The 27,971-nt window shown below is 40.5% G+C and overlaps 2 protein-coding genes across 5 annotated transcripts; both read right to left on the minus strand.

Moving 5' to 3' along the window:
- Positions 1–321: 321 nt before the first annotated feature.
- Positions 322–17,738, minus strand: LOC118453531 (uncharacterized). Its single transcript, XM_087852518.1, has 7 exons — positions 17,660–17,738; positions 6,772–6,875; positions 5,922–6,231; positions 5,245–5,264; positions 637–702; positions 461–516; positions 322–349 (listed from the first exon to the last, which is right to left on the minus strand). Exons 1-7 carry the CDS (start codon positions 17,736–17,738, stop codon positions 322–324), a joined length of 663 nt encoding a protein of 220 aa, XP_087708644.1.
- Positions 17,357–27,971, minus strand: mthfd1a (methylenetetrahydrofolate dehydrogenase (NADP+ dependent) 1a, methenyltetrahydrofolate cyclohydrolase, formyltetrahydrofolate synthetase). 4 transcript variants are annotated; one of them, XM_087852586.1, is made up of 14 exons: positions 27,895–27,971; positions 27,038–27,140; positions 26,872–26,956; positions 26,128–26,187; positions 25,315–25,368; positions 25,090–25,226; positions 24,893–24,993; positions 24,303–24,439; positions 24,042–24,153; positions 23,666–23,793; positions 19,719–20,237; positions 18,995–19,597; positions 18,317–18,494; positions 17,359–18,151 (listed from the first exon to the last, which is right to left on the minus strand). In XM_087852586.1, the coding sequence occupies exons 2-11, from the start codon at positions 27,136–27,138 to the stop codon at positions 20,190–20,192; spliced, it is 963 nt and encodes a 320-aa protein (XP_087708712.1). In that variant the 5' UTR covers positions 27,139–27,140; positions 27,895–27,971; the 3' UTR covers positions 17,359–18,151; positions 18,317–18,494; positions 18,995–19,597; positions 19,719–20,189. The 4 variants fall into 4 exon arrangements, with proteins under 4 accessions (XP_087708713.1, XP_087708714.1, XP_087708712.1 ...); XM_087852585.1 differs by having other exon boundaries at positions 17,360–18,151; positions 18,995–19,981; positions 20,173–20,237; XM_087852587.1 differs by having other exon boundaries at positions 17,357–18,151; positions 19,000–20,237.

The following is a 27,971-nucleotide window of genomic DNA, read 5'->3' on the forward strand; positions in this document are numbered from 1 at the left end:
GTATACTTACCTTTGTGTTTCACGCTCATCCTTTTCGATGAGAACTTCTTTGTCTGAGTCACTATCAATTACAATCGGTGCATAAACACTTGTGTATGTGCTGCAATGAAAAACATTTAGTGGGCAAAGTAGAACATTTCTTAAAATCTAAAGTTAACTAAGATTTTATTGGTCTAGTGTCTCAATACACAAATTTCTGTGTCCAAAACATACCTGTAGCAGGGACCTTGAGTCTAAATATCAAAAATATATGAACAGTTAATATAATTTATGTTTGTAGCCTGTATGATAATTATTAATGACATTTTTCAGAGTCTTACTTCAAAAGAAGTTTGCAAGTTTGACCACCCTGTAAAGAATTTAAATAATTTCAGAATTTACAATATAATACATAATAATGTCTTTTGGCTCCTCCCTATTCAGGGTCGCCGCACTGTATCCTCCACAATACAAAACTTACCTATTTGTTGAAGGTGCTGTTTCCGGCGTGCTGTGATTATCTGGAAAATCCCATACCTGATAAGTAGTAAAATAAGCTTAACAGCACTTTTTAAAACTTTAAACTTTTCTTGATTATATTGGTGTATACAAACACAGACACACACACACACAAAACACCAGTAAAAAAAGACTAACCACAGTGTCCGACAGTGGGCTTTCTACTACTTTTACTTGAACTTCATTGTCCTCTTCAGATTCACACTCTGTGTTGCAATCTGCAAATATTCAATGATTCAAAACATACAGTCTAATTTAAATATATGTATGTATTGAAAGCTATATCTAACAATTAGCAAACATATAGAACACTTTGGCTTTGCAGCACAAATTAAATATATTTAAAATCTGTGGCAAAATCATGTCACTCTCTGATTAACATTTTTTTTTGCAAAATCTTCATTGGCTGTCGGTGGCGCTGTCACTTGGTGTTCGCTCGCTCTGTGGTATAGTATCACTTCCTGTTCCTGCTCAAACACAGTGGTGTTCTGAGTAGCTTATTTGCTTAGCAGTTTAATTAACAACTTTTAAATACATTCTTTTTTCATAGTATAATCTTCACGTGCTTCATCCGAAGCACACTTTCTGTGTACTCACTACCTAATTTATAGCCAAAGTATTCACTCACTGTCTCTGTACTGTTTCGCTAGCTTAGCTCGTAGCCGACTCGCTAGCACCATGGCTACTTCACCTGTCCCTCCTGCACTTTCTTGCTCATTGTAAATGGTAAATGGACTGGTTCTTATATAGCGCTTTTCTACTCTTTCTGAGCACTCAAAGCGCTGTACACAACTTGTACATTCACCCATTCACACCCATTCGCACAAGCACATTTTTCTAAGTGCTTTCTAAGTAACATTCACACACACATTCATACTCCGATGGATGCATCGGAGAGCAATTTGGGGTTAGTATCTTGCCCAAGGATATTTGGCATGCAGACTGGGGAAGCCAGGGATCGAACCACCAACCTTCCGATCAGTAGATGACCTGCTCTACCACCTGAGCTACAGCCACCCATTGTGTCAGATGTTTAGTTACTCCTCGGCCTCCTTTAGCAGTAATGATATCTGTGATAAATGTAGCATATTTGCAGCTCTGGAGGCCAGGATTACTGATCTGGAGACTCGGCTTCGCACCTCACCCTTAGCTAGCCAGGCCCCTTTAGCTGGTGCAGCCGAAGATAGCGTAGGCCCCGCTAGCTGTTCCCCGGCAGATCCCAAGCAGCTGCAGAAAGAGGGCGGCTGGGTAACGGTGAGGAGGAAGCATAGTCCTAAACAGAAGCCCCAGGTACACCACCAACCCGTTCATTTGTCTAACCGTTTTTCCCCACTCGGTGACACACCCGCTGGGGGTCAAACTCTGGTAATTGGTGATTCTGTTCTCAGACATGTGAAGCTAGAGACACCGGCAACCATAGTCAATTGTCTTCCAGGGGCCAGAGCAGGCGACATTGAAGGAAATTTAAAACTGCTGGCTAAGGGTAAACGTAAATTCAGTAAAATCATAATTCACGTCGGCAGTAATGACACCCGGTTACGCCAATCGGAGGTCACTAAAATCAATATTGAATCGGTGTGCAACTTTGCCAAAACAATGTCGGACTCTGTTTTCTCTGGTCCCCTCCCCAATCAGACCAGGAGTGACATGTTTAGCCGCATGTTCTCCTTAAATTCCTGGCTGTCTGAGTGGTGTCCCAGAAATGATGTGGGCTTCATAGATAATTGGCAAACCTTCTGGAGGAAACCTGGTCTTGTTAGGAGAGATGGCATCCATCCCACTTTGGATGGAGCAGCTCTCATTTCTAGAAATATGGACAAATTTATTAAACCCCTCAAAATATGACTATCCAGAGTTGGGACCAGGAAGCAGAGTTGCAGTCTTACACGCCTCTCTGCAGCTTCTCTCCTCCTGCTACCCCCCCAAAAACCCATCTCCATAGAGACTGTGTCAGCTTCCAAAAAGACAAAAAACAAACTAAAAACCAGCAACAAACAACTTCAACATTTACAAAGAAAGAACAATACAGTATCCACATCTGAACCAAAGAGTAAAACATTGAAATGTGGATTATTAAATATTAGGTCTCTCTCCTCCAAGTCTCTGTTAGTACATGACTTAATAATTGATCAACAAATTGATTTACTCTGCCTTACAGAAACCTGGTTGCAGCAGGATGATTATGTTAGTTTAAATGAATCAACACCCCCGAGTCATTCTAACTACCAGAAATCTCGAAGCACAGGTCGAGGGGGAGGTGTGGCAGCAATTTTTCACACCAGTCTATTAATTAATGAAAGACCAAGACAGACTTTTAATTCATTTGAAAGCCTGATGCTTAACATTGTCCACCCCAGCTGTGAAACTCAGAAACCAGTCTTACTTGTTATCATCTATCGTCCACCTGGGCCTTACACAGAGTTTCTGTCTGATTTCTCAGACTTTATATCTAATTTAGTTCTGAGCTCAGATAAAATAATTATTGTGGGTGATTTTAACATCCATGTTGATGCTAAAAATGACAGCCTCAACATGGCATTTAATCTGTTGTTAGACTCAATTGGTTTCTCTCAAAATGTAAAAGAACCCACCCACGACTTTAATCACACTCTAGATCTTGTTTTAACATATGGCATAGAAACTGAACGTTTAACAGTGTTTCCTGAAAACCCTCTCCTGTCTGATCATTTCCTGATAACATTTACATTTACAATAAATGATTACGCAGCAGTGGAGAGTGGACTTTATCAAAGTAGATGTCTTTCTGAAAGCGCTGTAACTAAGTTTAAGAATATAATCCAGCCACTGTTATCATCGTCAATGCCCTGTACCAACACAGAGCAGAGCAGCTATCTGAACGCTACCCCAACAGAGGTCGATTATCTTGTTAATAATTTCACCTCCTCACTACGTACGACTCTGGATACTGTAGCTCCAGTGAAAACTAAGGTCTCTAATCAGAAGTACCTGACCCCGTGGTATAATTCTCAAACACGTACCCTAAAGCAGATGACTCGTAATCTGGAGAGGAAATGGCGTGTCACAAATCTAGAGGATCATCATTTAGCCTGGAGAAATAGTTTGTTGCTTTATAAGAAAGCCCTCCGCAAAGCCAGAACAGCTTACTACTCATCACTGATTGAAGAAAATAAGAACAACCCCAGGTTTCTCTTCAGCACTGTAGCCAGGCTGACAAAAAGTCAGAGCTCTTTTGAGCCAAACATCCCTTTAACGTTAACTAGTGATGACTTCATGAACTTCTTCACAAATAAAATTTTTATCATTAGAGAAAAAATTACCAATAATCATCCCACAGATGTAATATTATCTACAGCTACTCTTAGTACCATTGATGTTAAGTTAGACTCTTTTTCTCCAATCGATCTTTCTGAGTTAACTTCAATAATTACTTCCTCCAAACCATCAACGTGTCTTTTAGACCCCATTCCTACAAAACTGCTCAAAGAAGTCCTGCCATTGATTAATTCTTCGATCTTATATATGATCAACCTATCTCTAATAATCGGCTATGTACCACAGGCCTTCAAGGTGCTGCAGTTAAACCTTTACTCAAAAAGCCATCTCTAGACCCAGCAGTCTTAGCTAATTATAGGCCAATCTCCAACCTTCCTTTCATATCAAAAATCCTTGAAAGAGTAGTTGTCAAACAGCTAATAGATCATCTGCAGAGGAATGGTTTATTTGAAGAGTTTCAGTCAGGTTTCAGAGTTCATCACAGCACAGAAACAGCTTTAGTGAAGGTTACAAATGATCTTCTTATGGCCTCTGAGAGTGGTCTCATCTCTGTGCTTGTCCTTCTTGACCTTAGTGCAGCATTCGATACTGTTGACCGTAATATCCTATTAGAGCGATTAGAACATGCTGTAGGTATTACAGGTATTGCACTGCAGTGGTTTGTATCATATCTATCTAATAGACTCCAATTTGTGCATGTAAATGGAGAGTCCTCTTCACACACTGAGGTTAATTATGGAGTTCCACAGGGTTCAGTGCTAGGACCAATCCTGTTTACATTATACATGCTTCCCTTAGGCAGCATCATTAGAAGACATAGCATACATTTTCACTGCTATGCAGATGACACCCAGCTCTATCTGTCCATGAAGCCAGATAACACACACCAATTAGTTAAACTGCAGGAATGTCTTAAAGACATAAAGACTTGGATGGCCACTAACTTTCTGCTTCTTAACTCAGATAAAACTGAGGTCATTGTACTCGGCGCCGAAAAGCTTAGAAATATGGTATCTAACCAGATTCTTACTCTGGATGGCATTACCTTGGCCTCCAGTAACACTGTGAGGAACCTTGGAGTCATTTTTGACCAGGATATGTCCTTCAACGCACATATTAAACAAATATGTAAGACTGCGTTCTTCCATCTGCGCAACATCTCTAAAATTAGAAATATCCTGTCTCAGAGTGACGCTGAAAAACTAGTTCATGCATTTATTACTTCCAGGCTGGACTACTGCAATTCATTATTATCAGGATGTCCAAAAAACTCACTGAAAAGCCTTCAGCTAATCCAAAATGCTGCAGCAAGAGTACTGACAGGGACTAGAAAGAGAGAGCATATTTCTCCTGTTTTGGCTTCCCTTCATTGGCTTCCTGTTAAATCCAGAATTGAATTCAAAATCCTGCTCCTCACATACAAGGTCGTAAATAATCAGGCCCCATCTTATCTTAATGACCTTGTAGTACCATATCACCCTATTAGAGCACTTCGCTCTCGCTCTGCAGGCCTACTTGTTGTTCCTAGAGTATCTAAAAGTAGAATGGGAGGGAGAGCCTTCAGTTTTCAGGCCCCTCTTCTGTGGAACCAGCTTCCAGTTTGGATTCGGGAGACAGACACTATCTCTACTTTTAAGATTAGGCTTAAAACTTTCCTTTTTGCTAAAGCATATAGTTAGGGCTGGACCAGGTGACCCTGAATCCTCCCTTAGTTATGCTGCAATAGACGTAGGCTGCCGGGGGATTCCCATGATGCATTGAGTTTTTCCTTTCCAGTCACCTTTCTCGCTCACTATGTATTAACAGACCTCTCTGTATTGAATCATATCTGTTATTAACCTCTGTCTCTCTTCCACAGCATGTCTTTTATCCTGTCTTCCTTCTCTCACCCCCACCGGTCGCAGCAGATGGCCGCCCCTCCCTGAGCCTGGTTCTGCCGGAGGTTTCTTCCTGTTAAAAGGGAGTTTTTCCTTCCCACTGTCGCCAAAGTGCTTGCTCATAGGGGGTCATATGATTGTTGGGTTTTTCTCTGTATCTGTGAAGCGCCTTGAGGCGACTTTTGTTGTGATTTGGCGCTATATAAATAAAATTGAATTGAATTGAATTGAATTGAATTATTTTTAATATCTAAAATTTATGATTGTCACTGCATTATCAGAATCACTTACCAGTATTTAAGAAGTCATCATGGTTACAAATGTAGAGAGTTATTCTTTGATAGGCCTTCCCTATGGCATCCTTGTATTTTTGGATGGTGAAAGGGGTGTTGGTTCCAGGAATTGTGCTAACTTCCCTTGCATCAGGGTATAGCAGTACATAGGGTCCATTGGCCATGTCCTGGTTAAAGTCCTTATGTTTTTTCACGCTGGCAGACAAGATTTGCTCAGTTGACCAGTGAGAATGAACATCAACCGGAAGGGACTTTCCTCGAAGAGGTCTTATACCATCACTGGTCCTTGTCATGATGCCAATCTGTATCTAGAAATGAGATTAACAATAACATGTTTTTACATCTTTGCTCTTACATGGTCTTCCCTGTCTTCCATTTTATTTCTGATCTGTAGTTGTGCTCCAGCTGTGCTGTGACTCAAAAGACAACATTAGCGACTAAATCTAGTTTTAACAGGGGGCATATATTATTGAAGGAATGTTGACCAAAGGCTGACAATTAAGAAATTCAGATCAGATTAAAAATTGTAAGCCCTGTATCAGTGGTGAACTACAATCCCCAAGAGCGGCAACTAGATCATTTCTAGTTTCTTCAACGTTCCCCGAGCAACACTAATGTCCAAGGTTGTGATTAACTGAACACACCATATACAGGTAATGAACAGCAATCAGCCTCAAAGTATATTGCATATACAGTTCCTATGAAAGGGACTGTATATGCAATATATACAGTTCCTTTCATATGCATATGGAAATTTACAGTGATGCCTTGGCAGTGCTACAGGTAATTTGGATTTTGTATTAGCAAAAAAAAAGTGGTCAACTTCCACGTTCAAGTTTATGACATACGTTCACTGGTTTCTGTTCCTGGTGTTTCTTTGAAAAAAATGCCTTTCTTTCCCTTTCTTTCACATCCCTAAATTTTATAAATGACTCCACTAATGATTTCCCAGCTATAAACAGAAAAAAAAATAAGTTATCATTTTAGGGAAGGGACAGTTAAGAAGATTTATTTCAAATTCAAATTCAAATTCAAATTTTTATTTGTCACATACACAGTCATACACAGTACGATATGCAGTGAAATGCTTGGACAACTGCTCGTGACCTAAAGAAAAAAAGAGAAGGCTATGAATAAGATAGGAAATAAATATGAAAATAAAAAAGGGTAAATTTAACCAGGAAGGAATAAAATAAAATAAAATATAAAAATTAAGTTAAGAATGAGATAACTGTACAACACAAATTAGAATGAAGGGTAAAGGGTAAATTTAACTGGGAAGAATAGATAAAATATATAAATTAAAGTTGAAAATAAAATAACTGTACAGCAAAATACACAGTATAGAAATATATAAGAATGTATGAAGAAATATAAATATAAATATATATATACACACACAATAACAGCAGCTGTACAAATATTAACTGGAAATGAGGAATATAATGTCCAGTGTTGTGCAATCCACATTATATAGTGTCTTGTGCAGTGCAAATATGCTTAAAGTGGTTTAAGTGATGAAGTGAGAACAATGTCCAGAATGTCCAGTGTGTGTGTAAGAACTATATGTGTGGGTCAGTACTGTGTGGTGGTGTGATTGAGAGACCGTATCGCCTGCGGGAAGAAGCTCCTCCTCAGTCTCTCTGTGTTGGTCTTCAGGGAGCGGAATCGCTTTCCTGACCTCAACAGAGAGAACAGTCCGTTGTTGGGATGGCTGAGGTCCTTCACGATCTTCCTGGCCTTGGTCCAGCACCGCCTGCTGTAGATTGAGTGCAGGTCAGGGAGCTCTGAGCGGATGGTGCTGTTCCCGAACCAGGTTAAGATGTTTCCCGTCAGGATGCTCTCTATGGTGCAGGAGTAAAAGTTCCTGAGCACCTTGGGGGGCAGTCGGAAGTCTCTCAAGCGTCTGAGGTGGTAGAGACGCTGACAGGCCTTTTTCACCACGGTGTTGATGTGACAGGACCATGACATGTCCTGCGTGATGTGAACTCCGAGGTATTTGAAGCTGTCCACTCTCTCCACTGGGCACTCGTTGATGACGGGGGTCTGGTAGTTCCTCTCCTGCTTAGTGCTGAAGTCCACTATCAACTCCTTTGTCTTACTGACGTTTAGAAGGAGGTTGTTCCTCTGGCACCAGTTCTCCAGATTCCTAATCTCCTTCAGGTAGGGCGTCTCGTTGTTGTCAGAGATCAGGCCCACCACGACGGTGTCGTCAGCAAACTTGATGATGGTGGTGGAGCTGGTAGTGGCCACACAGTCATATGTGTACAGGGAGTACAGCAGGGGGCTCAGAACACACCCCTGGGGGGCTCCAGTGCTGAGAGTGGTGGAGGCTGAGACATGTCCGCCCATCCTTACTGCCTGTGGTCTGCCAGTTATTTAATACAAATATGTTTTTTACCCTGTGTAGACTGTATAGTTGTGCCAGTCAGGATGCTGGAACTGGTAGATGCAAGAGCTGCTGCCTCTTCACCAAGGGCAGGATTTCTCGACACAGTGCTGGTGATGTCCTTTAAAAATTTGATGTTTTTTCCACATAGACTAAAAAGGCAGGACTGTCTGCCAAGAGGTGTCCACAGAAGGGACAGTACATCTGTAAAAATGACCCCCATCAAATGTTTTACAAAATTAAGATTCACTACAACCCACAGAAAATACAAGTATTTCACATCTTACATTAAGACTCCTGAATGCACAGACATATATGCGCAACTCCCAAAAACATTACACTTAGATTTTAATAACCTCTCTTGCAAATACTTGTTTGACTATGAGAATGTTTTTCAATCAATTACTCAGAGAAAAATATTAAAATAAGATTACATATTTTATCTTAACTTTTTATCTTAAACTGCACAGCATGCTACTTTTGATGTTTAGCAAAGGACAGAAATCGCTAAAACATTACGCTTTCATACTTTTATCCATTTTTTTTAAACCAGTTCTCTATGAGCAAAGCATAAACCGAGCGTTCATAGTAATAAAAAAAAAAACAATCAAACTAACAACAGTTTGCACATTACCTTTATTATGAGGCGTGGTTGGTCTATCCTTGCTGGTGTTTTCCGCTGGTATCCATCTCCGTGTGTTTGCAACAAACTTGCCGTTTATTTTGCAAATCGAGCTCAACACTGCCCCTAGCGTCCTGGACCACTTCCGTTGTGTTTTGGAGTTTGCATGTGTTTTGGAGTTTGCATGTGCTTTGGATTTTGCATGTGTTTTGGATTTTGCATGTGCTTTGGAGTTTGCATGTGCTTTGGAGTTTGCATGTGTTTTGGAGTTTGCAAGTGTTTTGGAGTTTGCATGTGTTTTGGAGTTTGTACGTGCTTTGTCTCTAGGGGCCACCGTACAGATCCACTGAGCGCTCAACACAGACAGCATCGTCAGAAGGAAAGTTGATAAATTAAAAAAATTGTATTGTTCGATACATATGCGTACCGAACCGAAAGCACTGTATCGAACGGTTCAATATCGATACGAGTATCGTTGCACCCCTAATATATATATATATAGATACAGATATAGATATATATATATATATATATATAGATATAGATATAGATAGATATATAACAATTAGCTAATGTTGTTCATGAAACTAAAGTCATGTCACTTTGGTAATGTAAATATAATATGGCCAATATTATATTTATTGTCAGATTATTATGATATATATATATATATATATATATATATATATATATATATATATATATATACACACATTTATTTTTAGGTCCATTCTGCTGCTGATACATACTTTAGGTTTCTGAATATTAAACTTGTTTCTGCCTTTCATGGTGTGTAACCTGAAGGCCCTGAGTACTTTCTCCCACACTGAAAACACTGGAATGATAAAATTATTTGAACATTACCTAATAAGACTGATTCAGGACAGACAATTAGTTATTCTAAACTTTTCTAGCAGTCCTTCACAAACAGGGAACAGTCTGTCTATTCTCTCCATCTGTCAACTGCTGCTGGCTCTTCCTCCTCCTCTTCCTCACACACTGCTGAGTTTGTCCTGGTGGATCATCAGGGGTGCAAAGCCTCACAGATGATGTGCAGCAGTGGGTCCCTCAGTCTGTCCTCACTCTGGACACTTGCAGTTGTCACACATGGAAATCAAATGTGTGAGAAGCTGCAGGATTCAAACACAAGTGTAATTTATAAATACATGTTCAGACTTTTATTACACAATCAGAGAGAAGGAAAAATAGAGAGAGTGCAGGACAGACAGACAGGTGACAGTCTCAGGTATATACACTGCTACAAAACAGCACAAGAGAAGGAGGATTTAGTGTTTGTGTTATTACGAGTGCTAAACAAGAAGAGTTCCCAGATGGTACAGTGGACACATGTGTGACTCCTGTGATTAAAGCATCTTTCTTTCAGCTTAACGAGTGAACCATCAGCTTGTTCAAACACACGTTAAAGTCCGTTTGGCTCGACACCACCGAACAGAAGCAGCAATATAACATAGCTAACATTAACAGTGTAGTGAATCCTGCTTGTGCCGTGATGTCACATAACTTTGCCGACATGTGGCCAACAGTAATGTTTTAATGTTCTTCATTATTAAACACACACAAATCATTTGTGCCACTCCAAAAATGTATTTCTGTCCACTATGAGATAAAAGAGAACAACAGCCTGATACCTGCAGGCCTGACAACAGGAGATGTATCACTCCTGTAACACCTGTAACATTCAGTAGTTGCCTCATTGTTCACACACAACAAAACTATTGACTACACTACACACTAACTATACAGGATTTTCGCTAAACGTCGCAAATCTCTCACATCTCAAAACACTGCTGTCATTCCTAAAACTTCCCCCTTCCTAAACAACTAAATGCCATGTTGCCATATCATTTTTTGATTCGTCGACATGGTACATTTTTCCACCAATAGGAAAGGGTGGGAGTTTTTTGGTTTTGTTTTTGCTCACAGGCGGAGAGCGTTTTCCAGCGTTTTCCTTATAAAACACAGTTTTTACCATTTCTTCCCGCGGTAAATATAAACAATGATAGTATTCAGGAAAAAAACAAACATTGCATATATTTTTATCATAACTCTGGTTTTACGTGACCTATCAACACAATTTAAAAACTGGTATAAAGTCCACATTTTTTCCGTCAATTGTTCCGTCTGTCCTGCTCACATCTCCAATGGTTGTACGCGTTGTCATTAACGTGGCTTCACTCCACATCAGCCACGCTGCTTTGCTAGCTAAAACACTGGTGCACATAAGGACGCTGTCATAGCCTGTCAACGACGTTGATTAGCTGCGTATATATAAATGTGAATCGCATTATTGGCTGGACTATGGGATAAGATGGCGTCATTGTAATCCCATACGGGAGCAGCCAGTCACTTACTGACTAACACTGCAAAACAGAATTGTTAAAGTATTGTTACAGCCAGTGGGCTGGGCTTATGTTTTGGTTTTTCTGTTACCTGTTTCTTGCAGGTAGGTGGAGCTGACCCAATTATAGATGCAGCACACCTGAGAAGGCCAGCCTCAGTGTATAAAGACACCTTGACTCTCTCCGTCTGGCACCCATCAAGTTCATTTGAGGCTTCAGTTATGGCTGTTTTGTCCTTTAAATTGTGTTTAAGTTGCTTCACCTTATTTTCATTAAATATATCTTACAGCGTTTAAAAGCCTGTGTGTGGTCTCCCACTTGCTTGTCACTTCCTTTGAGCCGGGTTGTGACAGTATTAATTGTAATTTCAATTCGGGTTAGATTTTTTTTTTTTGTGCGCAACGCAGATTTTCTGTGCGCAGAGACCATGCCAGCAGTGCGCAATTGCGCACGTGCGCAGCTTAGAGGGAACATTGCTCTTCGGCCGCTGCGCTTCAGGCATCTGCCATTTTTTTCTAAACAAAATATCCACACTCACCGCCACGCTATGAATTGTGGGATGTACGGGACCACGAAGTCTACCCCGGACCACACTTCAAATTTGGGAAAATGAAGGGCGCATTTGAAGTACACTTCGAATTGGGACACCCTTCATCGCGTCGCTGTGACGTCATTGGCCTGCCTGGAGCTGTGTCCCAAAATGTGGGAAAAAAAGGCTGTTGCTCATTTTAATTCGATGAAAATAACTTATACAGTCATGTGAACTAACATACAAAGTCTGTGCCACCACAGCACAGCAAATTACTGGGAAGTCATGAGCCATAATGGGTCTGTTAGAAGTGCAGAGGCTGACTGAGTGCTGTCACCATAAGTCATTTTATATTGGCATTTTCTATGAATGACACATCACCAGGAGGAGTGGCATTGAATTGGTTAAGGAGTTATTTAGAAAATAGGTCGCAATATGTACATTATCTCGGCAACACCTCTGAAAGATTGAAGATTGTATGTGGCGTTCCTCAAGGTTCTATTTTGGGACCTAAACTTTTTAATTTATATATTAATGATATCTGTGACGTATCAAAAAGGTTACATTCTATTTTATTTGCAGATGACACAAATCTTTATTGCTCTGGAGAGAATTTGAAAGATTTGGTTGAAATTATGACTTCTGAGATGTTAAGATTAAAAATATGGTTTGATGTAAATAAATTATCTTTGAATCTGACAAATGATGAGATGAGATGAAAATTTGATGTGGAAATCACATATTGAGTATATTAGAAGGAAGATGGTTAAAAACATTTATATTTTGGGAAATGTAAGAGATTTATTAGACTATAAAACAATGCGCATTTTATATTTTTCATTGTTTTTTTCATATTTTAGTTACTGTATTGAAGTCTGGGGGAATACATATGAGAATACTATAAAACCTCTAAACTTATTACAGAAGAAAGTTATACGAATGATTCATAATGTTAAATATAGAGAACATACAAATAAATTATTTATAAAATCGAAATTATTAAAATTAGGAGATTTAGTGAAATTACAGACACTATTAATTATGTTTCAGGCTAAAAATAATATTTTGCCCTTTAAGTTACAAAGAGTATTTTTATTGTGTTCAGGGGGAGAAGATAGTAGAAGGAAATTTTATTTTACGCATCAGTTAACTAGGACTACACAAAGATTAATGAGTCCAACAGTTAGGGGTATACGACTGTGGAACTCACTTCATTATAATTTAAAGAATTGTATAAATTTACATTGTTTTAAAAAGTGTTACATGCTTAAAACGATAACTCAATATGAAGAATGTGAATGAAATTGGAGTTCATTGAAAAAGGATCCATTATAATTTTTGTTTTATTTATTTTAATTTTAATTTTTCTCCTTGTTACTATGTGGAGTGGTATATTCTGATTGTAAATTTGTTGTTTGGTTTGGGTTAGGACCGGAGATAAATGTTAATGTTGGTTTGTTCCCTGATTTTTGGTGCCCACTTGTAATATAAATTGGATTGTAGATAGGAGGCAGGGTTTAATAAGAATATTTTCTTCTTCCTGCTCCTTTTCACACATGGTTGTAGTGTTTTTGATAGAAAGTGTGGTTGGTTTGTTTGTTTGTTTTTTGTACCAAGTGTGAAATAAATAAATAAATGAAATGAAATGAAATGAAATGTAGGCTGCATCTTTCGGAGGACCCTGCCTTCGCGGTCTATGTGGGCCAGGTCCTTGGAAGACCAAGAAGGCCAGAAGTGCGAGGCTGTGAAATGGGACAGTCTTGCACTTCTGGCCTGGCGCCTGTTGCTCGGTCAGGCCTCTTCTGGGGCGCAGGGGGCCCTCGGGCCTTCGGTCTCTGGGCCTGCGGCTCGGTTCACTCTGGCACAGCTGGCTGCTGGCAGAGCCGGCGGGCACGCCGGTGCAGCCCCCTCTACCTTCTGCTCGGTGGCTACTGGGTGACCCCTCGTCTGGGGATCCTCAGCCCTTCCCATGAGGGTGGCACAGATGCCCCTCCGGTGGTCCTCCTTGGGCTCTCGCACTCTGGGGCCTCTGGATGTCTGGGGCCTGGATGTCCTCCATGCCTGCTTCATGCCCTGGGGGACAGGGCTATGGCTCTCTACATCCTCTGGCAGACCATTACATGGGGAAACCATTTGAATACAAGCGCGCTGATCCACACAGGTGTGCACACGGGTGTTCACTGTTCGTAGACTTAAATTACACCTTTCTTGGCTGCTACTTCAAAGCACATTGTGCGCTGTCTGTCCTGCGTGCTGCACAACAACATTTAATATTTAGTATTTACTGCTGTTTACACTTAGCTAGATTAATGCGATGGTGTTGTGTTTAGTATGTTGCTTTGTTTTTTTTTTTGCTTGTTTTCTATTCTTTCTTTCTCAACAGGTGATCCAGGAGAATTTTTTTTTCCCTTTCTCACTGTCCCTCTCCCCTTCTGTTTTTCTTTTCCTTCCTCTTTCTTTCTCCCTTTCCTATCCCTCACTCATGTCTGTCCCGTCTGTAACAACTGAAAATAAAATAAAATAAATAATAAAAACAAAGGTCGATCAAATGGACCAATACGGCAATGCCAGATGATCCATTTGGCAAAATAAATCCACTGGGTATCCTTGTTGGTCTTCCGACAACAATTCTGACGGCTAAAGAACCAAATGGGACAGGCAAAAAAAAAAAAAGAAATGGGACAGTCTAGCCTTCAGATTTACGTCACCGCTGTCTCGGTGGAGTTTAATAAACTCAGCCGTCTTCTCCTTGCTATCTAAAATACAACAGGACACTGGGGTAAATTCTCAACCGTCTCACACTTCTGTGTAATCCGTTTTCTGTTTGACGTTTATTCAGCTGTGTGAAAATCCCAGAGGAACCCACCTGATGGATTAATAAAGTTTTATTTAATCTAATCTAATAACTTTGATCTCAGCCAAACTGATTTACTCCGGAACAAATAAAACACAGAAAAAGGGCAAACAATTACATTTTTAAGTTATCGGAGTGACTTATATATCATGTTTAACCTGAGTAGCAAAAGACAGCAGGGGTCTGAAAACGATGAAGCTGGGAGTCCACTGTTCTCGCTGGCTCGAGTGACCATTGAAACCCCCGGCTAGCTATTGAGGGGGTGGGTAACAGACATTTCCGAAAACGTCAGAACACTTCTGCAAATATGCGATGTCTTGATAAACCAAGCAGTTTACTCAACTACATTCTTGCCTGAAAATATGTTAAAAGTTTATTTTGTGACCCAGAAAGAGTAATAAGAGTAATATTAAAACTTAGTAGCGGCCGCCGTTGTTGAAAACTGGAATTGGCTGGGCCGGGCTATGAATTCTGGGATATATGGTGGGCCACAAAGGACACACCTGACCCGTCCTTCAAATTCGGGGAAATGAAGGACGCATTTGTCGGCCACATTTGAAGGAGTCAACGAATTGGGACAGCCTTCGTCGCCTGGCTGTGACATAATCGGCCTTCAAATGTGGCCTCCGGAGGATGCAGCCTACGTTTTGGGACACAGCTTGAGTCTCTGCTCTCAGCTCTGAGTCAAACAGGGAGTTTATTTTGAAGATTTTGGTCCCATCCGTCAGATTTGGGGACAGATGACAAACATTTTGGTGTGCATTGTTTCTCGCAGTCATCCATGTTTTATATGCGGTCAGATGTTTTTGTTCTTCAGGTTTGTGTCTCGAATAAAAATAACAGAATGTATAAATGAGTTTGAATACTTAACTTTATTGAACACTTCATTTAGACAGAGTACAATTAGAAGTTAATTTTCAGATTTACACGTTATTTGCATGATGAAACCTCAAACACGTGTTCTAATAAAATAATATTATATGATCTTTTCTGCCAATAACCAATACATTGATCCTTCATAAATCTCTGATTAGTCTGCCTGACTTCAGTTGCCAGCAGGAAGCAGCTGACTCTGTTTCCATGACAACAACCTCTGATCCCTGAGCAAACAAAGCTGCTGATGATTTTGAAGGTGAACTATGGGCAGAAATCTGTGCCATCAGAAACTGAATTTGAATAAGTTAAATTTGAATTTGAATTGCTCAGATTGAATCTGAATTGTAACTTGAATAAATGCTTTTGAAATCTGAATTTGAATTAGTCTAATTTGAAATTGAATTTATGGTTTGAAAATGATCATCACTAAATTGAAATTGAATTTTATATTTTGAAAATGAATTGATTTGCTTTGAAACTGCATTTTATCCTTTAAAAATTCAGCTCTCGAATAATTTCAGTTTCACTTCTCACCATTCAGTTTCAGTTCTACAATTCAATTTCAGTTCCAAAATTCAGTTTTTTGGAACTTACATTCGGTTCCGGTTAAGCGCAGATTAATAGAACTACGTTTTACTAGCGGACCGAAAGTGTTACTGACGGGAATCTACAGCATCTTGAGCTGAATTAAGAATGACTTAAGAAAGTCATTCGTCATGTCGAATGACCAGCGGATAAACTCTCAGGTTGGTAATAAATGTTTTACATGTATAAGAACAAGCGTCATGTTAACAAATGATAGCCGTAAGGTAACTTTTATGCTTATTGTAGCTGCTAACTAAAAACGCTAATTTAGCGTAGTTTGCCCTGAATTCAGCTTTGACAAACAAATACGATCGACTGTTTCTAGTAGTCAAAGGAGATTGCAAAGAAAAGCGTCTTGACTTCTTTAAGTTACTTGAAGACGTTTCACCTCGCATCCGAGAAGCTTCTTCAGTTCTAAGGTCAAATGGTGGACAGTCCCAGATTTAAACCTAGTGGGAGTGTCCCCCCACAGAGGGACAAAAGGACCCCCTGATGATCCTCTAATCGCCTGAGCCAAGGTGTGGGTGTGGGTCCCAATCAGCCAGGGTTTCGGGTGAGTTCATTGTGAAACCTGGCCCCACCTTATCATGCGAATTCCTGAGGCCAGATGGCCCAGGATGTGAGTGGGCGTTAAGGCGTCTGGGAAGGGATCTCAAAACTGGATTATAGATGGCAGAGAGTTGGTGTCGTAAACCACCGCCTCTGTTCAAAGATGGTCGCTCACAGTGGACATAGATGGCTTCTTTCACTCCTCTTTCAAACCATCTGTCCTCTCTGTCCAAAATGTGAACATTGGCATCCTCGAAAGAGTGTCCTTTATCCTTAAGATGCAGATGGACAGCTGAATCTTGTCCTGTGGAGATCGCTCTTCTGTGTTGTGCCATGCGCTTGTGAAGTGGCTGTTTGGTCTCTCCAATGTAGAGGTCTGGGCATTCCTCGCTGCACTGTACAGCATACACCACATTGTTAAGTCTGTGTTTTGGCGTTTTGTCTTTCGGGTGAACCAGTTTGTTTCTAGTAGGATTCCAAAGTTGTCATCTTGTACCCTCTCAGAGTACCTCCTCTGTATGCTTGCAGAGACCCCTACAGTAGGGAAACATGCAAAACAGTGTCCAAACCTGTATTTTAGCTTTATTTATGTCTTACACAGCATCCCAACTCTCTAGCTAACTTAATAACTTTAGCTAAAGTGAATAGTTAGTCTAATTAATTAGTGCATTACTGGATCATCTCTGTTTGAAGTGATATAATATGATATACAAATATCACCGAAACAGCAAACTTTGTAAATAAGCAAACAACACTTCTCATTCTCTAAACGTTTGGCCACAGCTGTAGATTACACTATCAGTGCTTGTTCACTCTTGACAATAATTACATTTCAAAATTTACTTTGTGCATTTACAGGTAAACAATATCTAATATTTTATCTAAATGACTGCTTTGTCTTTGAAAAGGGTGAAGAGCCTGAGGCCAGTGACAGTCCAGTTCTACTCTAAGTACATCCTTACAGTGGCTCACAGGACAAGGCCACATTCCTGTCCTGCCAGAAGAGAAGAGAAACTTCAGAGTCTTCATGCAGTTCAACCACACCTGTCATATTCCATATGACAGGGGTCTCAAACTCCAGTCCTCAAGGGCCAGTGTCATGCAACTTTTCTATGCCCTCGAGGACTGGAGTTTGAGACCCCTGCCGTATGGTGTTCATGCTGTTTTCTACCCCACAGTTACAGCATGTCTGACTGCATGTTCAGCATATGCAAAAATATATGATGAGTTTAAGCATGTGATGACTAAGGCCTTCGATTATGGTGTTTGTCATCACATGTCACAGACATCTGGATGATCATTTGGAATAAACCAAAAAACTAAAAACTTGTTACTTCATCTTTTATCTTTATTATTATTATTGTTCTTATTTTACATTTTTCATTGTTAGGCATTAGGTTTATTTGTAGTAGTCCTTTCCAACTTCTTTCCCTCTTCCATGTTACTGTGTCAGCTTGTCAGCATCTAGGGTTTGGAAGTGGAACAGAAAGTAAGGAAATCCAAAGTGCCATTAAAACCAGGAGAGGTTCTTATATTTCAGAAGAAGGGATTAATTCAAAAGAAATGACCTCAATGCCATATTTTATTTAGGAACCCTAGAGAGCACTTTGCAAAATAACACATTCTTACAATTTCACCCTCAGATGAGCCAAGCTACGACTGTCAGGGAAGGTGATGTAGGTACAGAGCATATGAGAGTGGTTAAGTTAATGCCTCTTGTCTAGGTGAGAGGGAGGGATCAATGGCAAGGCGTAGAGATTCAGTATCTTCAGTCTTCAGTGGACACTCCATTTCTGGCACAAAACACCTGTAAAAGATGGTCGATTTAGGAGGTGACCCGACAACTTCAGCCTGTCAAACATAGTAATGGAGCAGTATGTTTTTTAAAAAAAAAAAATCGAATTAAGCATGCACTCAGTACCCTAAGAATTATTATGGTAGTTAAACACAGTGATAGTTGTATATCATATTATATCACTTCAAACAGAGGTGATCCAGTAATGCTGCACTAATGAATTAGACTAACTATTCACTTTAGCTAAAGTTATTAAGTTAGCTAAAGAGTTGGGATGCTGTGTAAGACATAAATAAAGCTAAAATACAAAGGTTTGGACACTGTTTTGCATGTTTCCCTACTAGAGGGGTCTCTGCAAGCATACAAAGGGGGTACTCTGAGAGGGTACAAGATGACAACTTTGGAATTCTACTAGAAACAGTCGATCATATTTGTTTGTCAAAGCTGAATTCAGGGCAAACTACGCTAAATTAGCGTTTTTAGCTAGCAGTTACAATAAGCATAAAAGTTACCTTACGGCTATCATTTGTTTATCCGCTGGTCATTCGACATGACGAATGACTTCTGAAGTCTTAATTCAGCTCAAGATGCTGTAGATTCCCATCAGTAACACTCCGCTAGTAAAACGTAGTTCTATTAATCTGCGCTTGAACCGGAACCGGATGTAAGTTCCAAAAAACTGAATTTTGGAACTGAAATTGAATTGTAGAACTGAAACTGAATGGTGAGAAGTGAAACTGAAATTATTCGAGAGCTGAATTTTTAAAGGATAAAATGCAGTTTCAAAGCAAATCAATACATTTTCAAAATATAAAATTCAATTCAATTTAGTGATGATCATTTTCAAACCATAAATTAAATTTCAAATTAGACTAATTTAAATTCAGTTTTCAAAAGCATTTATTCAAGTTACAATTCAGATTCAATCTGAGCAATTCAAATTCAAATTTAACTTATTCAAATTCAGTTTCTGATGGCACAGATTTCTGCCAATAGTGAACACGTGAAGGTAACACATTGCGTTCAAGGATGTTCATATGAAGCTCAATTGAGTCAAAGTTGCAGCTTTTCACAATAAAAGCCCCACGAAGTTCTTATCCATCACTTCTTTTAAACTGAAAGTACAGAAACTGTTACTTCAGAGATTTTTTTATACAAGAAGGTAAAAGATTTTTACTATTTAAAAATCAAAGTAACAAAAGGATGAAAATAAATAAATGCTGGGCATGTACTTACACCTGGTTTAATACTGCAGGAAAGCGCAGCATCCACAGCCTCATCGAGCTCAGTGCGTCTGAACTCTGAGGTTCTGCTGGAGTCACAGTCAAACTTTGACAGACGTCAGAAATCTCTCAGATCAGGAAACAAATTACAGAAAAAAATTAAGACAAAAGAAAAAATACGGACGAGTTCAGCCTCTGAAACAAGAAGTGTTTCTTCTTTCATTCTGACGATGTCATCTCTGTGTATGAGCTGTTCACCTGTCCACAGCTGTCTGCCTACAGGGATATAAACAAAGTGTCACAGTTATCAGAGCCCAAACAAAAACACATTTAATCATTTATACCTGTGCAGTTTCTTTGGTTGCAGAGTGTCCTTCAGTGACAAAAACTGATCATGACAATAAATTAGTTCTGATGAATTTAGAGGAAACCCTGGTTGGAATTTGAAAGTTTGAGCCGAGTTTTACCCGTCAGTGTTGATGTTTCACCTCCTCATCTTCAGGAGGAAGCGCTGAGCACTCTGCACCGTATTCTGAAACAAAGAAAAACCACAATAGGAACTGATTAACCGTCAGACCTGCCAACACTCCCAATCTTCCGATTTTAAGACCACCCCCATTTTCACCCCATTTCCCCATTTTCAGAGGAGACATAGGTCTCCTCTGAAACTCCTCAGATTTGTGTGTTTGTTTCCCAAGTTGCTGCTTACATTTTCAACTGAGCCAGATCAGCCGATATGCAGACAATTTTCTGTTGTACCTATTAAATCTTAGACCATCAGGCTCCATGTTTACTACTGTTTTCACTTTGTTCTGCACATATAGCATACAGTCAGGTCCATATATATTTGGCCACTGACACAAAAAAGATTTTTTTTTTTACCTGTTTACTGAAACATATTCCAATTATAGTTATATGACGGACATGGACATAATGTGGATACCCTCAGCTTTCATTTGAGCGTATCCACATTCAAATTGGATGATGGGTTTAGGAGTATCAGCTCCTCAACATGTAAGGTACAATGACTGGTTTTGTTATCATTTTTTTTTGTTAAGTACTACTTATGTATTGCTTTGTTGCTGATAATAGTTCAGAGAAAAACACAAACAGCTCTCTGTGACTGTGTCAACTTTAAATAACAGCACATAGTTTTAGTTAAAGAATTACTTTTGTGTACATTTCAAAGAACATTTTTGCTTTTGAAGTTGAATGACGTGATTTGATTTTTTTTATTTTTTTATTTTAAAAACACATGTGTTTTTAAAATAAAAAGTAATTGGACAGTTGACTAAAAGGCTATTTCATGGGAAGGTGTGGGCAACTCCTTCATGTCATTATCAATTAAGCAGATAAAAGACCTGGAGTTTATTTGAGGTGCGGTGCTTGCATTTGGAAGATTTTGCTTGAGCAGAAAACATGCAGTCAAAGGAGCTCTCCATACACGTGAAACAAGCCATCTTTAAGTTGTGAAAACAGAATAAAAACATTAGAGAATACAATATTAGGAGTGGCAAAATCTACAGTTTTGGTACATGCCGAGAAAGAAAAAAAGCACTAGTGAACAATGCAAAAAGACCTGGACATCCACGGAAGACAACAGTGGTGGATGATTACAGAATTATTGAAGAGAAACCCCTTCACAACAGCCAACCACGTGAATAACACTCTCCAGGAGGTAAAAGTATGGATATCCAGGTCTACCATAAAGAGAAGACTGCATGAAAGTAAATACAGAGAGTTCAGTGCAGGGTGCAAGCGACTTGTAAGCCTCATGAATAGAAAGGTTAAATTGGACTTTGCTGAAAAACATCTAAAAAAGTCAGCACAGTTCAGGAAAAACATTCTTTGGACAGATGAGTTTAAGAAAAAGGTGGGGAGAAGGCGCCGAACAGCTCATGATCCAAAGCATACCACATCATTTTGCACAATTTCCTCTTGTAAAAGTCATATTTGTATATATTGGACCTATTTCTTATATTTTGTTCTAAAATATTGTATTATTTAATTTAGTTCAGCCTGTTACTGTTATTGTCTTGAAGTGGCTGCAACCCACATAATTTCCTTAGGGATGATTAAACTATTCTGATTCTGATTAAAACACAATGGAGGCAGTGTGATGGCTGCCAGTGGCACTGGGACACTAGTGTTTATTGATGATATGACACAGGACTGAAGCAGCTAAATGATTTCTGAGGTGTTCAGAGACAAACTAGCTGTGTCCCAAAATGTCGGCTGCATCCTCCGGAGGCCGCAATTGAAGGCCGATTACATCACAGCCAGGCGACGAACGCTGTCCCAATTTGTCGACTCCTTCAAATGTGGCCGACAAATGCGTCCTTCATTTCCCCGAATTTGAAGGATGGGTCGGGTGTGTCCTTCGTTGCCCACCATATCCCAGAATTCATAGCGCGGTCCAGCCAAATTTCAGCTGCCAACAATGGCGGCCGCTACTAAGTTTTAAAATTACTCTTATTAATCTTTCTGGGCCACAAAATAAACTTTTAACATATTTTCAGGCGAGAAAGTAGCTGTGTAAATTACAAATATCTGCTTGGTTTATCAAGACATCGCATATTTGCAAAAGTGTGCCGACGTTTTTGGAGACATCTGCTACCCACCCGCTCGATAGCAAGCAGGGGGGTTCAATGGTCACTCCAGCCGGCGAGAGCAGCGGATTCCCGGTTTCATCGTTTTCAGACCCCCGCTCTTTCGCTACTCAGGTTAAACATGATATATAATTCACTCGGATAACATAAAAATGTAATTGTTTGCCCTTTTTCTGTGTTTTATTTGTTCTGGAGTAAATCGGTTTGGCTGAGATCAAAGTATTAGATTAAATAAAACTTTATTAATCCATTGGGTGGGTTCCTCTGGGATTTTTACACAGCTGAATAAATGTTAAACAGAAAACTGATTAAACAGAGGTGTGAGACGGTTGAGAATTTACGCCCGTGTCCTGTTATATTTTAGATAGCAAGGAGCAGACGGCCAAGTTTATTAAACTCCACCAAGACAGCGGTGACACAAATCTGAAGGCTAGACCGTCCCACTTCCGCACTTCCGGCCTTCTCGATCTTCGAAGGACCCGGTCCACGTAGACCGCGAAGGCCGGGTCCTCCGAAGGATGCAGCCGATGTTTTGGGACACAGCTATAGCATGTTCTGACTGTCTGCTCAAATCCAGCTAAATGAAATCCAGTTGATTGGACAGTGTTTCATAATACAGATGGACAATAACCCAAAAATACAGTCAAAGCAAACCCAGGAGTTTATTAAAGCAAAGTGGAATATTCATGAAATTCATGAACTACAGATCAGTTAGCTGATCTTAACCCAACTGAGCATTTCACTTCATGATGTCCATGACTTCAGGTTGTCAGTGCCAGCAAAGAGTTTTTTAACCAAGTTAGAAATGAATATTTTATTTTCACTTATTTAATTTGTCAGATTACACCTGAGCCCCTGAAATGAAGGAATTGTGTTAAAAAATATTTATCACCTTTTTATGCAATCTTTTTGTTCAACCCAACTTAAAGCTGAAAGTCTACACTTCAACTGGATCTGACTTGTTTCCTTTAAAAATAATTGTGGTAATGTACAGAACCACAATTAGAAAAAAAAAGTCTCTGTCCAAATATTTATGGACCTAACTGTATTTAATAAAATGTTTAGAGGTTTCAAACACTCTGTCCACTTTATTTTAGCCGTTCTGATAAACATCTGAATTCTTCACATGTTAAAAAGCTGTGTCTGATTGGATGACAGAGCTCTTATGAGGAGATCATTTAACCTGTTTTAAGTTTTTGTCATTCATGCATCTAAAATGATTTGATTTTATTTGAATTTGATAAAAAATAAAAGTACGTAATGCTCAAAAGTAAAAGAGTAAAATCTGATGACATTGAAAAGTAAAAAAAAAACCCAAACATAAATAAATAAAATAAAATAAAATAAATACCTCCATGAGCATGGCCACCGTCATTGGCCCCACCCCTCCTGGAACAGGTGTGATGTATCCTGCTCTCTGACTGGCGGAGGAGTAGTGAACGTCTCCAACCACTCGTTTACCACTGGGCCTTGTGTCATCTGTAGCAGGGGTCAAAGGTCACAGAGTGAATCATTTTAAAGAATTACAGTTTTAAAGCTCAGAGCCAAACTTGGTCATTGGTTTATATTTTCCACTGCAGATCATTTTAGGATTGATTCACTCGATTGTTTCCACCCAGCTGGGGTTCCTGTGGAAACAATCCTACTTCTTATTGGTTAAAAGAAAAGAAAAAAACAAGCTGCTGGCTGGAAAAAGGAAGTCAATAAGTGTAAGGGGATGCTGATACCGGGGACATGGTTAATTCCACAGTCAATGACCACGGCACCCTCCTTCACCCACTCTCCTCTCACCATCTCTGCTCTGCCGGCCCCCACCACTAGGATATCAGCCCGGCCCACCTGCAGACGCAAGAAGTGTTTGAATGATGGAGGCAATCTGTTCTGTTTGATTTTAAAGGTGATTTTGTTTGAATTTTAACTTTATAATTTAGCTTTTTAGGTTAGCTTTTATTCATTTCATGATTTATTTCGTGTCTGCATGTTGTTACCTGCTCAGGTAGGTCAGGTGTCTTTGAGTGGCAGGTGGTCACAGTGGCGTGGTTCCACAGCAGCAGGTCGTGCATCGGAGCGCCAACGATTTTACTGCGACCAATAACCACCGCGTGCTTCCCCGCCACAAACACGCCTGCACAGTTACAGGAAGTCACAGGCAAAGGTGTTTACTGGAACTGTCAGTGATGATGTTTGTATGTCTGATGAACAACAAACACATGATTTCAGATTTACAATCATGTGGTTACAATCATGTGTCTGCAGCAGGTCTTTACACCTAACCACCGTTTATCCCCAGGAGACGCATCCGCCGCTTTCAACGAATGACATAATGTTCACAGTGTTCCCAATGTTCTGAATGTTCTCGGTGTTGCCAATAGTCCCAGCTTTCTGAATGTTCTCAGAATTCCCAATGTTCCCAGTGTTTCTAGTGTGCTGAATGTTCTCAGTATTCCCAATGTTCCCAGTTTTCTGAATGTTCTCAGAATTCCCAATGTTCCCACTGTTCTAAATGTTCTCAGTGTTCCCAGCAGTCTGAGAATTCTCAGAATTCCCAATGTTCCCAGTGTTCCCAGTGTGCTGCTACCAGTCTGTCTGATGAGCTCCATGCAGCCGTTGGGGGTGCAGGGGATGAAGCAGTCGTTCAGATCTCCTCGAGACAATTTACCTGCATTAATGCAGCTCAGCCTGCACACACACACACACACACACACACACACAGTGTTAGTGATGAGTATTTGGGAGTATTTGGTGATGAACACAGGAAGTGATGCGCTCACTGACCCATCTACGTCTTTTTGCGAGGACACGGCGTTGGTGACGAGCTCAGTGTCAATGCAGTTTGCGGAGTCCAATGGCAGCTGCACGATCAGACCGTGTACGCACGCGTTCTCGTTCACGGACATGATGCTTTGCAGCACCTGCAGGGCGACAGAAAACAAGAACCAATCAGACCTTCGATCACATCACGGAGAAAAGATGATGATGATGAAGATGATGCATGAAGACCTCGTCCTGCGTGGTTGTGTTTGGCAGCCGGATATGTTTGGCTTCAATTCCAACCTGCAGGAAACAAAGTGAAGCTGCATCAGCCCACTGTGTGTGTGTGTGTGTGCATGTGTGTGTACTTGTATAGACATCTTTGTTAGGACCAGAAGGACCAGAGGTTATGGTTAGGTTGAGGCTGAGGTTTAAGCTGAGGGTTAAGGTAAGTGTTACGGCCCCTGGCCTTGGAAGAAGTGAGCCAGACTTCCTTCAAGCAAATTTGAGTGTGACAACACACTCAGACAATTGGCTGCCTGGGAACCTGTGGCTTGCACCTCCAGGGAAAGTCTATTGGACCAGCTGAGGGATGCTAGACCAATCAGTGACTGATTGGGCACACGCATCTTTAAAAGGCTGAAGAACATTCATTCTGGGTCTGCTGCTTTCAACTGAGTGTGCAGTCTGCGTGCTTCTGTCTGGTAGCCTTGTTTGTAAATCCCTGTCTCGACTGAGATTCTCTTGACTAATGTTAGTTGTGCTACAGCCCATGGGGCTAATTTTGATTTCTACTGGTTGAAGCCTTAAGCGAGGAAGTTGTTTTTGTATCGGTTGTTTGTTTGTAGTAAATGCTGCTATTATTTTTCAGTTCTCTGAGTTTTTTTGTAATAAAACGTTTTCGACTCCGATCTTCCCCGTGAGAATCTCATTTATGTTACCTTACCTCCCTTAACCCCTAGCAGAGATGGTTCGTAACAGTTAGGGTAAGCAGCTAAGGAAAACATTGTCAATTAGATGTCTTTACTAAGATAGGAAAACGAGTGTGTGTATGTTGGTCACCTCAGCTGCAGCCTTCAGTTTGGTGCTGATGTACAGGTTAGAGTCATCTCTGTCTCCCACCTGTGACACACACAGACAGTTAAAAATAGCCATCCTGCAGGATCCTGCATCCTTCTCATTCTCTGACGTGTTTGTTTCCTCCTGGAGGATCCTGAGCTGCTCCCGACTTATTTGCGGCTTTTTATTTCTACATCATTTGTGTTTTTAATTTTACTGACAGAACTTCTTTGATTTTTGGTCGCTCGTTTTTGTCCCCTTGGGTTAAACTGCTGTAAGATTTTGGAGGTTTGTCCCATTTTTCACAAACAGACTGATAATCATGGCCATGCACTCAGCACTCACAGGTGTTTCTAATGTTCTGTCATTTATATCATTGAGGTGCACACGTCACCTGGTCACTGCTCTGCCGTAAACAGAAATGAGATGGGAGGCAGCCACATGTTTGTGTGTTTGTGTGAGAGGACCAGGAGCTCCAGCCTGAGCTGGGAGTGGAGGTCAAAGTTCAGTTGACTGGTTTCAACTGGTCACAAACACTAAAACAAAGCTGCTTTTTGTTGCCAGGTGACAACAGGTGTGCACAGGTAAACTGCAGAGAGCAGCCCCGGGAAAAGGTCTAGTAAAGTCTAGTCTGAGTTATGATGGCGGAGCTCAGAGAACGACCTGATCAGGTCACTGTGAGGTTGTTAGAAAAAAAATCGGTTTGAAGTATCGCTCCATCCAGAAGGGGGCGCTTCAGTCTCTCACCTGCAGGACCACCAGGCCCGGTCTGAACCCGGAGAACTGATTCGCCATCTTCTCCACCTCCTTCTTCAGTCTCTCCCTCACTATTCTGCACACACAGCCGCAGGGCTGGGGTCAAAGGTCAGACAGTTAATGGACTCAGAAGCCGTTCTAGTGGGTTGAGACTTACTTGGACGTTTTGTTCCCGGAGATGACAGTTGCTATGGAGCGCAGGCTTTGTTGGTAACCGGTGGCCCTGACACAGAGCGAGTGGGCGGCCAAGGACAACATGACTAAAAGAGAGAGCAAGAGAGAGAAAGAGCTTCAGCTGACTGAGGATAATCAATAATATGGATGGAAAAATCTGGAAACATCTGGAAATGTGAGGGGTGATAGATGACGATAGCACTCAGAAAGGCCGACGACACAAAACAACCCAAAAGTGAAAAGAACAAACTTAAAGTCAAACAAAATGCCAGCAGGGGCCTCAGACGGACCCAAAGCAAGAGAAAGCTCTGATATCACGAGAGGCAGGAGCTCCACGGTGGACAGGGTTAATAACTGCAGCCCTTTCCCACAAACTGTGAGCGTGTTTAACTGTTTCCCTTCATCTTCGTCCTCATCATCATCAGCACAAAGTAAGCAGAGACTGAAAAAGCAGAGATACACAGAGTGACAGTCTCTGAATCTGTGCTGGCTTCAAAATGAAGAACCTTTACTCTTTCTGAACTTTAATGAAGTATAAAAAGCTTCATAAAAGGTTTGGAGGGTTGTTTAAAGTTCACCGTCAGCACTCGCAGCTGCTTTTCTAACCTTACAGTGAAGCTCACATGTTAATGATTACAGCCGCTCTGCAGAGAAGAATTGAACCGAGACTTGTGCAGCTTCACACAAACACACACTCCTCTACAGCGCTGCCACGTTCACCTCCAGCAGCTTGAAGTTTTCCAAGATTCCCAAAACGTCAGGAAACTTTATGCGACTTCAAGAAAGCTGCTGAAAGCTGCACAAGCACAAAGAGAAGCTGAAAGAGCAGCAGCTTCATACCTGAGAGGCAGAGCAGAGGCAGTGACAAACAGCTGCAGCAGATGTTTCCGTCTCTGTGGAGCTTCTGTCAAAGTAAG

This window comes from Neolamprologus brichardi, chromosome 15, assembly GCF_056152115.1.
Source record: "Neolamprologus brichardi isolate AB-2024 chromosome 15, ASM5615211v1, whole genome shotgun sequence".
In the NCBI taxonomy this organism is placed as follows: Eukaryota; Metazoa; Chordata; class Actinopteri; order Cichliformes; family Cichlidae; genus Neolamprologus; species Neolamprologus brichardi.